Consider the following 15,900-nt stretch of genomic DNA (forward strand, 5'->3'; position numbering starts at 1 on the left):
ACACACACACACACACACACACACACACACACACACACACACACACATCTCCTTAAGCCAGTTGTCTGTTAATGGGCATTTGGGTTGCTTCCGTGAATTAGTTATTGGAGACAGTGCTGCCATGAATATTGGGATGCATGCATCTCTTTGAATTAGTGTTTCTGTTTTTTCTGGATGTATATCCAGGAGTGTAATTACTGGATCATATGGTGTTCTATTTTTAGTTTTTTAAGGAACCTCCATACTGTTTTCTATAGTGGCTACACCAATTTACATTCCCACGTGCAGTGTATGATGGTTCTCTTTTCTCCACATCCTCTCTAACATTTGTTATTTGAAGACTTATTGATGATAACCATTCTGACAGGTGTGAGGTGATACCTCCTTGGGGTTTTGATTTGCATTTCTCTAATAATTAGTGATGCTGAGCATCTTTTTATATGTTTTTAACCATCTGTGTGTCTTCTTTGGAGAAATGTCTGTTTAGATATTCTGCCCATTTTTTGATTGGATTGTTTGTTTTTTTGATATTGAGCTTCATGAGCTGTTTGTATATTTTGGATATGAACCCCTTGTCAGTTGCATCATTTGAAAATATTTTCCCCCATTCCATAAGTTGTCTTTATGTTTTGTTCTGGTTTTCTTTGCTATGAAAAAGCTTTTAAGTTTAATTAAGTCCCATTTGTCTATTTTTGCTTTTATTTCTTTTGACTTAGGAAACTGTACCAGGAAAATATTGCTATGATTTATGTCAAAGAATGTTTCGCCTATACTCTCTTCTAGGAATTTTATGGTTTCATGTCTTACATTTAGGTCTTTAAACCATTTTGAGTTTATTTTTGTATGTAGTGTGAAGAAATGTACTAATTTCATTGTTTTACATGTAGTTGTCCAGTTTTCCCAGGACCACTTATTGAAGAGACTGTTTTTCCTTCATTGTATATTCTTGCCTCTTTTTTCATAGATTAATTGGCCACATGTGAGTTTATTTCTGCACTCTCTATTCTGTTACATTGATATATGTCTCTGTTTCTGTACCAATACCACACCATTTTGATTACTATAGCTTTGTAGTATAGTCTGAAGTCTGGGACAGTTATATCTTCAGCTTTGTTCTTTTTTCTCAGGATTGCTTTGTCTTTGGGTGTTTTGTGGTTTCATATAAATTTTAGGGTTATTTGTTGCAGTTCTGTGAAAAATGTCCTGGTTATTTTGATAGGGATTGCATTAAATCTGTAGATTGTTTTGGGTCGTATGGCCATTTTAACAATATTAATTCTTCTAATCTAAGAGCATGGGATATCTTTCCATTTCTTTGAATTATCTTCAATTTCCTTCATCAACTTTTTATAGTTTTCAGAGTATAGGTATTTCACCTCCTTGGTTGAATTTATTCCTAGTGTTTTTTTGATGTGATTATAAATGGAATTTTTTTTTACTTTATCTTTCTGTTAGTTCACTATTAGTGTATAGAAACAGAACAGATTTCTGTATATTAATTTTTATCCTGCTACCTTGCTGAATTCATTTATTAGTTCTAATAGTTTTTGTGTGGAGGCTTTACGGTTCTTTAGATAGAGTACAATGTCATCTGCAAATAGTGACAGTTTTACCTCTTTCCTTCCAATCTGAATTCCTTTTATTTCTTTTTCCTGTCTGATTGCTGTAGCTAGGACTTGCAATACCATGTTAAATAGAAGCAGTGTGAGTGGGCATCTTTGTCTTTTTCCTAAATTTAGTGGGAAGGCTTTCAACCTTTCAGCATTGAGTATTATGTTAGCTGTGGGTTTGTCATAAATGGCCTTTATTATGTTGAGACATGTTCCCTCTGTACCTACTTTGATGAGGTACATGAATCATCATGAATGATGTTGAATTTTGTCAGATGCTTTTCCTGTGTCTATAGAGATGATCATGTGGTTTTTGTTTTTCCTTTTGTTAATGTGGTCTATCACACTGATTGATTTATCATTATATAATGCCCTTCTTTGTCTTTTATTATAGCCTTTGTTTTAAAGTCTATTTTTTCTGATATAAGTATTGCTATCCCCACTTTCTTGTCATTTCCATATCTTTTTCCATCCTCTCACTTCAAGTCTCTGTGTATCTTTCTTCCTGAAGTGAGTCTTTTGTTGGCAGCATAATGGAGGGTCTTGTTTTTTAATTCAATCAACCACTCTGTGTCTTTTTACTGGATCATTTAGTCCATTGACATTTAAAGTAATTGTTGATAGGTATGTACTTACTGCCATTTTATTCCTTTTTTCCAGTTGTTTTTACAGCTCTTCTTTGTTCATTTCTTGTTTTTGAGTTTCTCATTGTGGTTTAATGACTTCTTTTGTCATATTCTTGAGGTCCTTTCTTTTTTGTTTTTGTGTACCTATTGTAGGTTACCATGAGTTCCCCATAATTATACCTACTTGCTTTAAACTGATAATCATTTGGTTCAAACACATTCTAAACACATTTTATTTGTTTTTCAATATACCTTCTAGCTTATCTAAGTGATCTTCAATCCTTACTAAAAATTTGCCTTTCCTGTTGGAATTTTCCCTTTCCTAAAGATTCTTCCTTCTTTACCAGTTAGAGAAGACCCTTCAAAATTTCTTTTATGGTATATTTAATATTGATGATTTTTTTTAGTTTTTGCTTGTCTGAGAAATTCTTTATTTCTCCTTCTATTCTAAATGATGATCTTGCTAGGTAGAGTATCCTAGGTTGCAGGTTTTTCCCTTTCAGGACTTTGAATGTCACTCTCTTCTGACCTGCAAATTTTCTACAGAGAAATCAGCTGATAGCCTTATCAGGGTTCCCTTGTAACTGACTCTTTGTTTTTCTCTTGCTGCCTTTAGAATTCTCTCTGCAACTTTTGCCATTTTAATTATATGTCTTGGTGTGATCTTTGTGTTCATCTTGTTTAGGACCCTCTGTGCTTCCTGTACCTAGATATCTGTTCCTTCTTTAGTTTTGGGAAGTTTTCAGCCATAATTTATTCAGATACATTTTTGATCCCTTTTTCTCTCTCTTCTCCTTCTGGGACCCCTATTATGTGTATATTGGCACATTTTATATTACTTCATAGGTCTCATATATTGCTTTTATTTTTTCTTTTTCATTTGTCTTTCTGTCTGCTGTTCTGATCGGGTGATTTCCATTATTTCATCTTCCAGATCACTTATGTATTCTTTTGTGCCATTTAGTTGGCTATTCATTACTTCTAGAGTGTCTTTTTATCTCAGAAATTGAATTGTGTATTTTCGATTGGGTCTTCTTTATAGTTACAGTTCCTTGTTAAAATGGTCTGAGTTTACTCTTTTTTTTCTTTTAAACTAAATTAAATTTATTTATTTTTAAACAGTATGTTTAAAAATTGTGGTGTTGAAGGAGTGTTTTTATGTGGGAGCATCCCTGTGTAGACTCTTTGTGTCCACTGTCTTTTGTGTAAGGGCTGGTTTTGATATGGATGCCAGCCACATATTTCCTCAGGGTGTGCTGGCTGCTATCCCTTTTAGAGAGGGTGTGTTTGGTGTTGGAGTATCTAAAACCTGTGCAGAGTGTGAGGCAGGACTTCCTCTCTGCTCCGTGGCTGTCTCTGCCCTGTCAGGGGTGGGGTTTGCTCCCAAGTTGCTGGAGTAGAAGTCTGAGGGTCAGGCTGGAGCTGGCTCTCTTCCCTTTAAGTGTGTGTTTTTCCTTATCCCTGTACTGAAACCTTTGCCTCAAAGAAGTAGAGTGCTGAAGTAAGTGGGACTCATGCACTTATAGTGGTCTGGTATGCTGCCTGTGTGTGCATCTATAGCTCCCCTCATCAACATGTTAAAGTCACATATTTTCCCCTGCTGTGGTTATCTCAGATCTAGTGCAAGTTTGTGGTTAAGATTGCATATGACAGGAGAATTCACTAGGCTAGGACTTGGGGTAGGGGCATTGTGGTTAGAGGAATTGAAGTGGCTGAGCTGCTGGTAGAGGTCTGGACTGCTTCTGGGACACTCTTTGGGTAAGTGGCAATGCTGGCTGCTGCTGTCCCACCTGGACCACACCTCAGGCCCCCAGGCAATCTCTGTGTTGCTAGATCAGGTCTTTTCTCAGGACGTGGCTGCCCTAGGAGCCAGACCCTATACCAAGCTCAGAGCCTGTACCAAGGCTGTGGCATGGAGTGAGTGGGCTGGGATATTCGCCTAACTCAGATTGGGGAGTGTGGTGAGGCATCAGCTGCTAGGGCAGACTTCTCTCTGCCCTGTCTGTTGCCAAGCCAGCACACACACCCTCTTTGTGAGTGGAGTCTAGGCTTCTCCAGCCTTTCTATCTGTCCCAATGGTTCTCCCAGCAGCCAAAGGAAAATAAGATGTGCTTATCTCCTCCACATCAGACCCAGGATGGGGACACCCAGTCTGTGGCTTGATCCCCTGACTCCCCAGGGCAAGAGTCTGCCTATGCAGTCTTTCTTTTCCTCTTAAATCCTTCCCAGGGGCACAGGTCCCAACTGGACAATATTTTTCCCATCCTACCCAGTTACAGGGGACTATTTCTTGAATCCTTTGTTGTATAAGAGTTCTTCTGCCAGTTTCCAATTAGTTTTCTTATGAGAATTTTTCCACATGTAGGTGTATTTTTGGTGTGTTTATGGGGGCAGGTGAGCTCCATGTCAACTTATTCTGCCATCTTTATCCTCCTCCCTGAAATATTTATTTTGAAAGATGGCTTTCCTTCTTTTTTAAAACAACCATGCCATTAACCAATAACCATTTCAGAAAAATATTGATTTCTCTAAGCAAATATAAGGTTTTGCATTTATGTCTATTATATTTCAACTTACTACCTTGGGATCAATATATATTCCATACCTTTAATTTTAATTATAACATCCAATATAATATTTATTCTAACCAACTGAAAAATGTGTTAACCATGCCTTTTCCTCTGTCTAAATTATTTAAAAATAATTAGATAATGACAGGAATATTTACATGGAAGTTTTCATAGGAGACTGCCCTTGTGTTTAAATTCTTACCTTTGAAGAGAGCATACCTTTCTAAAATGTCTCCCAGAAGAAACCATAACATTTCACTTAATTTCTCAAAAATTACTGACCTAGAGAAGTTTATAATGATATGCTTTTGGGAACAGCTATTTTTTTTTTTTTTTTTGCTAACATCCTTACTGGAGTATAATTGCTTTACAATGGTGTGTTACTTTCTGCTTTATAACAAAGTGAATCAGCTTTACATATACACATAACCCCATATCTCCTCCCTCTTGCATCTCCCTCTCATCCTCCCTATCCCACCCCTCTAGGTGGTCACAAAGCACTATGCTGATCTCTCTGTGCTATGCGGCTGCTTCCCACTAGCTATCTATTTTACATTTGGTAGTGTATATATGTCAATGCTACTCTCTCACTTCATCCCAGCTTACCCTTCCCCCTCCCCTTGTCCTCAAGTCCATTCTCTAAGTCTGCATCTTTATTCCTGTCCTGCCCCTAGGTTTTTCAGAAATATATTTGTTTGTTTTTTAAGATTCCATACATAGGTGTTAGCATACAGTACTTGTTTTACTCTTGCTGACTTACTTCACTCTGTATGACAGACTCTAGGTGCACACAACTCTCTTCAAATAACTCAATTTCATTACTTTTTATGGCTAAGTAATATTCCACTGTATATATGTGCCACATCTTCTTTATCCATTCATCTGTCAATGGACACTTAGGTTGCTTCCATACCCTGGCTATTGTAAATAGTGCTGCAATGAACATTGTGAACTTTTTCAATTACGGTATTCTCAGGCTATATGCCCAGTAGTGGGATTGCTGGGTCGTATGGTAGTTCTATTTTTAGTTTTTGAAGGAACCTCCATACTGTTCTCCACAGTGGCTGTATCAAATTACATTCCCACAAACAGTGCAAGAGGGTTCCCTCTTCTCCACACCCTCTCCAGAATTTATTGTTTGTAGATTTTTTGATGATGGCCATTCCGACTGGTGTGAGGTGATACCTCATTGAAGTTTTGATTTGCATTTCTCTAATGATTAGTGATGGTGAGCATCCTTTCATCTGTTTGTTTACCATCTGTATGTCTTCTCTGGAGAAATATCTGTTTAGGTCTTCTGACCACTTTTGGATTGGGTTTTTTGTTTCTTGATATTGAGCTCATGAGTTGCTTATAAATTTTGGAGATTAATCCTTTGTCAGTTGCTTCATTTGTAAATATTTTTCCCATTCTGAGGGTTGTCTTTTCATCTTGTTTATGGTTTCCTTTGCTGTGCAAAAGCTTCTAAGTTTCATTAAGTCCCATTTGTTTATTTTACTTTTTATTTCCATTTCTCTAGGAGGTGGGTCAAAAAGGATCTTGCTGTGATTTATGTCACAGCAAGAGTGTTCTGCCTATCTTTTCCTCTAAGAATTTTATAGTGTCTGGCCTTACATTTAGGTCTTTAATCCATTTTGAGTTTATTTTTCTGTATGGTGTTAAGGAGTGTTCTAATTTCATTCTTTTACATGTAGCTGTCAGGTGTTCCAGCACCACTTATTGAAGAGGCTATCTCTTCTCCATTGTGTATTTTTGCCTCCTTTATCAAATATAAGGTGACCATATGTGCATGGGTTAATCTCTTGTCTTTCTACCCTGTTCCATTGATCTATATTTCTGTTTTTGTGCTAGTACCATACTGTCTTGATTACTGTAGCCTTGCAGTATAATCTGAGGTCTGAGGTCTGATTCCTCCAGCTCCTTTCTGAAGATTGCTTTGGCTATTCGGGGTCTTTTGTGTTTCCATACAAATTGTGAAATTTTTTGTTCTAGTTCTGTTAAAAATGCCAGTGGTAGTTTCATAGGGATTGCATTGAATCTGTAAATTGCTTTGGGTAGTATACTCGTTTTCACAATGTTGATTCTTCCAATCCAAGAACATGGTATATCTCTCCATCTGTTTGTATCATCTTTAATTTCTTTCATCAGTTTCTTATAGTTTTCTGAATACAGGTCTTTTGTCTCCTTAAGTAGGTTTATTCCTAGGTATATTATTTTTGTTGCAATGGTAAATGGGAGTGTTTCCTTAATTTCTCTTTCAGATTTTTCATCTTTAGTGTATAGGAATGCAAGAGATTTCTGTGCATTAATTTTGTATCCTGCTACTTTACAAATTCATTGATTAGCTCTAGTAGTTTTCTGGTAGCATCTTTAGGATTCTCTATGTATATTATCATGTCATCTGCAAACAGTGACCCCTTTACTTATTCTTTTCCAGTTTGGATTCCTTTTATTTCTTTTTCTTCTCTGATTACTGTGGCTAAAACTTCCAAAAGTATGTTGAATAATAGTGGTGAGTCTGGACAACCTTCTCTGTTTCTGATCTTAGAGGAAATGGTTTCAGTTTCTCACCATTGAGAAGATTGTTGGCAGTAGGTTCGTCATATATGGTCTTTATTATGTTGCCATAAGTTCCCTCTATGCGTACTTTCTTCAGGGTTTTTTTTTTTATCATAAATGGGTGTTGAATTTTGTCAAAAGCTTTCTCTGCATCTATTGAGATGCTCATATGCTTTTTCTACTTCATTTTGTTAGTATGGTGTATCACATTGATTAATTTGCGTGTACTGAAGAATCCTTGCATTCTTGGGATAAACCCCACTTGATCATGGTGTATGATCCTTTTAATGTGCTCTTGGATTCTATTTGCTAGTGCTTTGTTGAGGGTTTTTGCATCTATGTTCATCAGTGATATTGGCATGTAGTTTTCTTTTTTTGTGACGTCTTTGTCTGGCTTTGGTATCCGGGTGTTTGTGGCCTTGTAGAATGAGTTTGGGAGTGTTCCTCCCTCTGCTATATTTTGGAAGAGTTTAAGAAGGATAGGTGTTAGCTCTTCTCTAAATGTTTGATAGAATTCGCCTCTGAAGCCATCTGGTCCTGGGCTTTGGTTTCTTGCAAGATTTTGAATCACAGTCTCAATTTCACTGCTTGTGATTGGTCTGTTTATATTTTCTATTTTTTCCTGGTACAGTTTTGGAAGGTTGTGCTTTTCTAAGAATTTGTCTATTTCTTCCAGGTTGTCCATTTTATTGCCATATAGTCGCATGTCGTAATCTCTCATGATCCTTTGTATTTCTGCAGTGTCAGTTGTTACTTCTCCTTTTTTATTTCTAATTTTGTTGATTTGAGTCTTCTCCCTTTTTTTCTTGATGAGTCTGCCTAATGATTTATCAATTTTGTTTATCTCTCAAAGAACCAGCTTTTAGTTTTATTGATCTTTGCTGGCATTTCTTTTCATTTATTTCTGATCTGATCATAAAGATTTCTTTCCTTCTGCTAATTTTGTTCTTTTTCTCTAATTGTTATAGGTGTAAGGTTATGGGGTTTTTTGTTTTGTTTTTTTTCATGGTACGCAGGCCTCTCACTGTTGTGGCCTCTCCCATTGTGGAGCACAGGCTCCGGACATGCAGGCTCAGCGGCCATGTCTCACGGGCCCAGCCGCTCCACAGCATGTGGGATCTTCCCAGACCGTGGCATGAACCCATGTTCCCTGCATCGGCAGGCAGACTCTCAACCATTGCACCACCAGGGAAGTCCAAGTTTATGTTTTTTATTAGAGATGTTTCTTGTTTCTTGTAGTAGGATTGTATAGCTATAAACTTACCTCTTAGAACTGCTTTTGCTGCATCCCATAGGTTTTGGGTTGTCGTGTTTTCATTGTCATTTGTTTCTAATTATTTTTTTGATTTCCTCTTTGATTTCTTCAGTGATCTCTTGGTTATTTAGTAGTGCATTTTTATCTTCCTTGTGTCTGTATTTTTTACAGGTTATTTTCTGTAATTGGCATCTAGTCTCATAGCGTTATGTTTGGAAAAGATACTTGATACGATTTTAAATTTCTTAAATTTACCAAGGCTTGATTTCTGACCCAAGATATGATCTTTCCTGGAGAATGCTCCATGAGCACTTGAGAAGAAAGTGTATTCTGTTGTTTTTGGATGGAATGTCCTATAAATATTAATTAAGTCCGTCTTGTTTAATGTATCATTTAAAGCTTGTGTTTCCTTATTTATTTTCAGTTTGGATGATCTGTCCATTGGTGAAAGTGGGGTGTTAAAGTCCCATAAGATGATTGTGTTACTGTCAATTTCCCCTTTTATGGCTGTTAGCATTTGCCTTATGTATTAATGTGCACCCATGTTGGGTGCATAAATATTTACAATTGTTATCTCTTCTTCTTGGATTGATCCCTTGATCATTATGTAATGTCCTTCTTTGTCTCTTGTAATAGTCTTTATTTTAAAGTCTATTTTGACTGATAAGAGACGTGCTATTCCAGCTTTGTTTTGATTTCCATTTGCATGGAATATCTTTTTCCATCTCCTCATTTTCAGTCTGTATGTGTCCCTAGATCTGAAATGGGTTTCTTGTAGACAACATACATATGGGTCTTGTTTTTGTATCCATTCAACCAGTCTATGTCTTTCAGTTGGAGCATTTAATCCATTTACATTTAAGGTAGTTATCGATATGTATGTTCCTGTTACAATTTTCTTAAGTGCTTTGGGTTTGTTATTGTCAGTCTTTTCCTTCTCTTGTGTTTCCTGCCTTGAGAAGTCCCTCTAGCATTTGTTGTAAAGCTGGTTTTGTGGTGCTGAATTCTCTTTGCTTTTGCTTGTCTGTAAAGGTTTTAATTTCTCCATCGAATCTGAATGAGATCCTTTCTAGGTAGAGTAATCTTTGTTGTTAGTTTTTCCCTTTTATCACTTTAAATATGTGTTGCCACTCCTTTCTTGCTTGCAAAGTTTCTACTGAAAGATCAGCTGTTTACCTTATGCAGATTCTCTTGTGTGTTATTTGTTGTTTTTCCCTTGCTGTTTTAATATTTTTTCTTTGTATTTAATTTTTGTTAGTTTGATTAATACATGTGTTAACATGCTTCTCCTTGGATTTATCCTGTGTGGGACTCTCTGCGCTTCCTGGACTTGATTGACTATTTCCTTTCCCATATTAGGGAAATTTTCAACTATAATCTCTTTAAATATCTTGTCAGTCCCTTAGTTTCTCTCTTCTTCTTCTGGGAGCCCTATAATTTGAATGTTGTTGCATTTAATATTGTTCCAGAGTTCTGTGAGACTGTCCTCACATCTTTTCTTTTTTCTTTATTCTGTTATGAGGTATTTATTTCCACTATTTTATCTTCCAGTTCACTTATACATTCTTCTGCTTCAGTTATTCTGCTATTGATTTCTTTTAGAGAATTTTTAATTTCATTTATTGCACTTTTCATCATTGTTTGTTTGCTCTTTAGTTCTTCTAGGTCCTTGTTAAATGTTTCTTATATTTTCTCCATTCTACTTCCAAGGTTTTGGACCATCTTTACTATCATTACTCTGAATTCTTTTTCAGGTAGACTGCTTATTTCCTCTTCATTTGTTTGGTGTGGTGGGTTTTTACCTTGCTCCTCATCTGCTGTGTGTTTCTCTGTCTTTTCATTTTGCTTAATCTACTATGTTTGGTTCTCCTTTTCATAGGGTGCAGGTTTGTAGTTCCTATTGTTTTTGGTGTCTGCTGCCAGTTTCTAAGATTGGTTCATTGGGTTCTGTAGGTTTCCTGGTGGACAGGACTGGTGCCTTTGTTCTGGTGGATGAGGCTGGATCTTGTCTTTCTGGTGGGCAGGACCACGTCTGGTGATGTGTTTTGGTTTGTCTGTTACCTTATTATGATTTTAGGCAACCTCTCTGCTAATGGCTGAGTTTGTGTTCCTGTCTTCCTAGTTGTGTGATATAGGGTGCCCAGCACTGTAGCTTGCTGGTTGTTGGGTGGAGCTGGGTCTTAGCATTGAGATGGAGATATCTTGGAGAGCTTTTGCCGTTTGATATTATGTGGAGCCAGGAGGTCTCTGGTGGACCAGTATCCTGAACTCAACTCTCCCACCTCAGGGGCACAGGCCTGACACCCTGGCGGGGCACCAAGACCCTGTCAGCCCCACAGCTCAGAAGAGAGACAGAAAGAAAGAGAGAAAGAAAGAAAGGAAGAGAGTTATTAAAAAATAAAAAATATAAAAATATTAAAAATAAGAAAATGAAAAAGTAATAAAAAAAGGAAAGAAACAATGAAAGAAGAGAGAAACCAAACCAAAAAACAAATTCACCAATGATAACAAGCGCTAAAATCTATATTAAAAAAAATAAAAATAAAAGGACAGACAGAACCCTAGGACAAGTGGTAAAATCAAAGCTATACAAGCAAAATCACACAAAGAAACAAAGACATACACACTCATAAAAAGAGAAAGAGGAAGGCTTCCCTGGTGGCACAGTGGTTGAGAGTCCACCTGCCAATGCAGGGCCACGGGTTCGTACCCCAGTCCAGGAAGATCCCACATGCCATGGAGCGGCTGGGCCCATGAGCCATGGCCCCTGAGCCTGCGCCTCTGGAGCCTGTGCTCCGCAACGGGAGAGGCCACAACAGTGAGAGACCCGTGTACCACAAAAAATAAAAAAAAAAATGAGAAAGAGGAAAAATATGTATATATATCTAAAAAAAAAAGGAAGAGTGCAACCTAATCAACAAAAAAAAATCTACCAATAATAATAAAGTCTAGATACCACAAAAGATAAACCTAAAACCAGAAAAAATTTAGAGATGGAAAGAAAACCCCAAGTCTACAGTTGCTCCCAAACTCCACTGCCTCAATTTTGGGGTGACTCGTTGTCTATTCAGGTATTCCAGAGATGAAGGGTACATCACATTAACTGTGGAGATTTCATCCACTGCTCCTGAGGCTGCTGGGAGAGATTTCCCTTTCTCTTCTTTGTTCGAACAGCATCTGGTGTTCAGCTTTGGATTTGGCCCCGTCTCTGTGTGGAGGTCGCCTGAGGGCATCTGTTCTTCACTCAGAGAGGATGGGGTTAAAGGAACAGCTGATTAAGGGGCTCTGGCTCACTCAGGCTGGGGTGGGAAGGAGGGGTATGGACTGTGGGGCGAACCTGCGGTGTCAGAGGCTGGCGTGATGTTGCAAGAGCCTGAGGCATGCCATGTGTTCTCCCAAGGAAATTGTCCCTGGATCATGGGACCCTGGCAGTGGCAGGCTGCACAAGCTCCTGGGAGGGGAGGTGTGGATAGTGACCTGTGCTTGCACCCAGACTTCTTGGTGGCTGCAGCAGAAGCTTTAGCATTTCATATCCATCTCTGGGGTCTGCACTGATAGCTGTGGCTCGCACCCATCTCTGGAACTCATTTAGTCAGTGCTCTGAATCCCCTCTCCTCATGCACCCTGAAACAATGGTCTCTTCCTTCTTAGGCAGTTTCAGACTTCTTCCCGGAATCCGTCCCAGCTAGCTGTGGTGCACTAGCCCCCTTCAGGCTGTGTTCACACAGCCAACCCCAGTCCTCTCCCTGGGATCTGACCTCTGAAGCTGGAGCCTCAGCTCCCAGACCCCACCCGCCCCGGTGGGTGAGCAGACAAGTTTCTCAGGCTGGTGAGTGTTGGTCGGCACTGATCTTCTGTGCGGGAATCTCTCCATTTTGCCCTCTGCACCCCTATTGCTGTGCTCTCCTCTGTGGCTCCAAAGCTTCTCCCCCACCCCCAACTCTGCCCATGAAGGGGCTTCCTAGTGTGTGGAAAGTTTTCCTCCTTCACAGCTCCCTTCCAGAGGTGTAGGTCCCATCCCTATTCTTTTGTCTCTGTTTTTTCTTTTGCCCTACCCAGGTACATGGGGGTTTTTTGCGTTTTGGGAAGTCTGAAGTCTTCTGCCAGCATTCAGTAGGTGTTGCGTAGGAGTTGTTCCACATGTACATGTATTTTTGATGTATTCGTGTGGAGGAAGGTGGTCTCCACGTCTTACTCCTCTGCCATCTTGAAGGTCTCTCGGGAACAACTTTTTATTGAAGCAGTTGTGTATGTAAATCCAGCTTCATTTTTTCCCTATTTTTTGTAAGATAAAAAGAATAATGGTAACCCTCCAGGACTTTTTCGTTTTTAATGAAAGTATATTGACACTTTAGTTAGTCTCATCTGAAAATTTGTCAGTTTTATCCATTTGTTTTACTCATTTATTGTGTAAATCTTCAGTTGATATTTTGTTTTATCATTACCTAAAGGCAAACAAGTATTTATTTCAATATTTTTACTTTTCAGAATATTTTTCTCAGCATTTGGGCGAGTATGAGAATGTACTAACAGCACTTGAAGATTTAAATCTTTCCATCCTGAAGGCAATGGGAAAAACAAAAAAAGTAAGGAAATTTGATTATTATCTATAAAATCTCTTCAAAATATCTTTCTCTTGAAAATCATAACTAGTTCCTAATATATCATGGAAGTACAGATTTGTTTTAATCACTGATAATTTATTTTTTTGATATAAATGAGCTTTTTTATTCATTCACAATACAATTACAAAAAACTTACCAGATTCTAGATACTGTGCTTCATGCTAAGGATACAAAGAGCTGTTCAAATGGCTCTTATTCTGATGGGGAGATAAGTGTGTAAACAAGTGATTACAACATAGCACAACAGAGAGAATTACAAGATAGAATACCTTATTCGTGCTGCAGGAGATGACATCTAAGCAATTTGAATTAAAAGAAATAGTTATAGCTAGGCCAAGGAGAACCAGATACAAGTAACATCAGGTACAAATGCCCTCTTTCAGGAGGGACACAGGGCATTCTAGGAATTGAAGATGTCCAATAAGGCTAAAATACAGAAAATCCAAGAGTGGCAATGTGTGAGGTAAAACTGGTGTTGTAGGGAGGGGTCACATCTTTCACAATGTTGCTGGTAAACCTAAAGATTTAGACTTGTATCCTTAATGCAAATAAATTAGCCATTTTAAGCAGAGGTATGACAACTCATGTAGTCTTTTGAAAAGACTGTGTAAGAATTAGCTTGGGATTAGGGTGGAGAATGTGGAAGAACAGAATTAAGAAGATGAGTAGGAGGCTAGTTCACTAATCCAGCTGAGAGATGTTGGTAGTTTGGCAGTACTGGCAGAACAAATGGAGAAATGTAAGTGAATTGCACATATATTTGAGATCACGTCAATAGAATTTGGAGAAGGATTGAATATGCGGACTGGGAGGGAAGGAATTTTCAAGAATGAATCTTAGTTTTCAGTTTGTGTTCCTGGACAGTGGCACTATCTAGACAGAGAATGCTAAAAGAGGGCCAAGTTTAATGAGATAAGATCATAAGTTATATTTTAGACACATTGGGTCTAAACTACATTTGAGACATCTAAGGAAAGTCAAATAAACCATTGGATACATAGGTCTAGACCTGAGAAATGAAGTCTAGACTGGAGGTATACAATATGTGAACTGTTAGTGCTTAGGCAAGAACTTGAGTGATATGTCATCTGAAGAGAGACTATAAAGTAAAGAGAAGAGGGAACCTAACACTGAGCTTTAAGGAACTTCAGCTCTGATGGTGAATAGAGGGGAAAGAGCTAGCAAGCGTGTCTGAAATGGAATGGGAAGAAAGGTGGGAAGAAAGACAGGAGAGTATAGTGTCCAGAGTTGAAGAAGAGAGTTTCATGAAGTAGGAGGTGGACAATAGTGTTGACTTCTATGAAGAAGTCAAGAGAGGTGAGAATTAAGATTTCCACTATCAGTAAGTCAAAAAAGACATTTTAGCACATAGAGTGCATAACAAGAAATTTAAAAAATTAAAGAATATACAGAATTTCTGGATAAAGACACCACAGATTAACACATACAAGTAGTTCAGCTTGCTCTTGAAGCTCCATGAAAAAGACTGAAATTAGATATTTTAATGGGGAAATTTATAGCAGCAAAATTTGGAAACTGAAAAGCAAATGGACAACCAATAGTTGATAGAAGACCTGAGATATTTGACTGCTTGGCCTGGACTGAGCAAAAGGAGAAAACCACCAACTTGATTTGTAGAAAGGCTCAGGAATTGGTGGCACTAGTTGTCACTGGGAAACAAGGGGAATAGTAAGGCTAAAACAAGGTGACCTATTAGAAATCTGAGTAGGAAGCAGTTAGATTCCCCCGATCCCCTGTTCTTCTCTACCCAGCTAAGCAACTGTGTCTTTATCAATCCAGGTAGAAAACATACCCTTGTTCTCTGAAAAGGTAAAAGAGAGCCCTGAGGTGGCGTCAGTCATAGCTGAGGGATTAAATAAAAGTTTATATACTGCATGAAAAGACATCCAGCTATTTTCCGTAACTTAACTCCGAGTGTGGCAACCAGACATATATCCTCCTGGCAGAAAGGAAGAGGTTGTCTCTGAGAAGTCTAACCAATACAAGAGAAAAGACCTATGAATCCTCCAGTGATGGAACTTGGCCTGATCTCTCCTCCCATTGTGTAATCAGCTTGTTTGTACCCCATCCTTAAATATGCAGTCAGCCAAGTGCCATCAAGCTTCTTACAGGAAAGAAAGAGCCCAAAACAAACTGAAAAAGAAGAAGGAGGGAGGGAGAGACTAAGACAGCGTTCTATGCAGGAAGATGAAAACTTCAAGGTAATGTCCTCAACCTCTTCCAAGAGATAAGAGAAGATATAGCATCCATGAAGCAAGAATAGTATGACAAACAGTGGGCAACCAGAAAATAAGAAAGTGCTTTTGGAAATTTAAACAAGAGAGCAGAAATAAAGACTTAACAGAATTTTGGAAAATAAAGTTTAAAAAGTCTGCCAAAAAGTAAAGCAAAATAGTAGATGAAAAAATGGAATATCAGTCTAGGATCTCCTATATCCAAACAACAAATTTCAGAAAAAGAAAACAGGAAAAAGAAATCTAAATACATTTTCTCTTGACCTCTTCAGGAACATTTGGAAACTGTATAAAATGTTATCCCTTGGGACCTTCTCTCCAGAAATGGTAATTTTTAAAACCTCTGCTTGATATGGCTGGCTTCTCTTTGTTTAGATCTTATCTTAAATACAATGTTCTC

General features: G+C 38.1%; 1 protein-coding gene across 1 annotated transcript in view; it reads left to right on the plus strand.

Annotated features, from left to right (window-relative positions):
• The window catches only part of NECAB1 (N-terminal EF-hand calcium binding protein 1), a 256,058-nt gene that overhangs the window by 136,816 nt on the left and 103,342 nt on the right, over positions 1-15,900 (plus strand). Inside the window, exon 5 of the mRNA XM_027131376.1 lies at positions 13,109-13,206. Within this exon, the coding sequence (XP_026987177.1) occupies positions 13,109-13,206 (98 nt within the window). The remainder of the gene's footprint in view (positions 1-13,108; positions 13,207-15,900) is intronic.

This window comes from Aethalodelphis obliquidens, unplaced genomic scaffold (assembly GCF_003676395.1).
Source record: "Aethalodelphis obliquidens isolate GAN/ISIS:26980383/991018 unplaced genomic scaffold, ASM367639v1 scaffold39, whole genome shotgun sequence".
Lineage (NCBI taxonomy): Eukaryota > Metazoa > Chordata > Mammalia > Artiodactyla > Delphinidae > Aethalodelphis > Aethalodelphis obliquidens.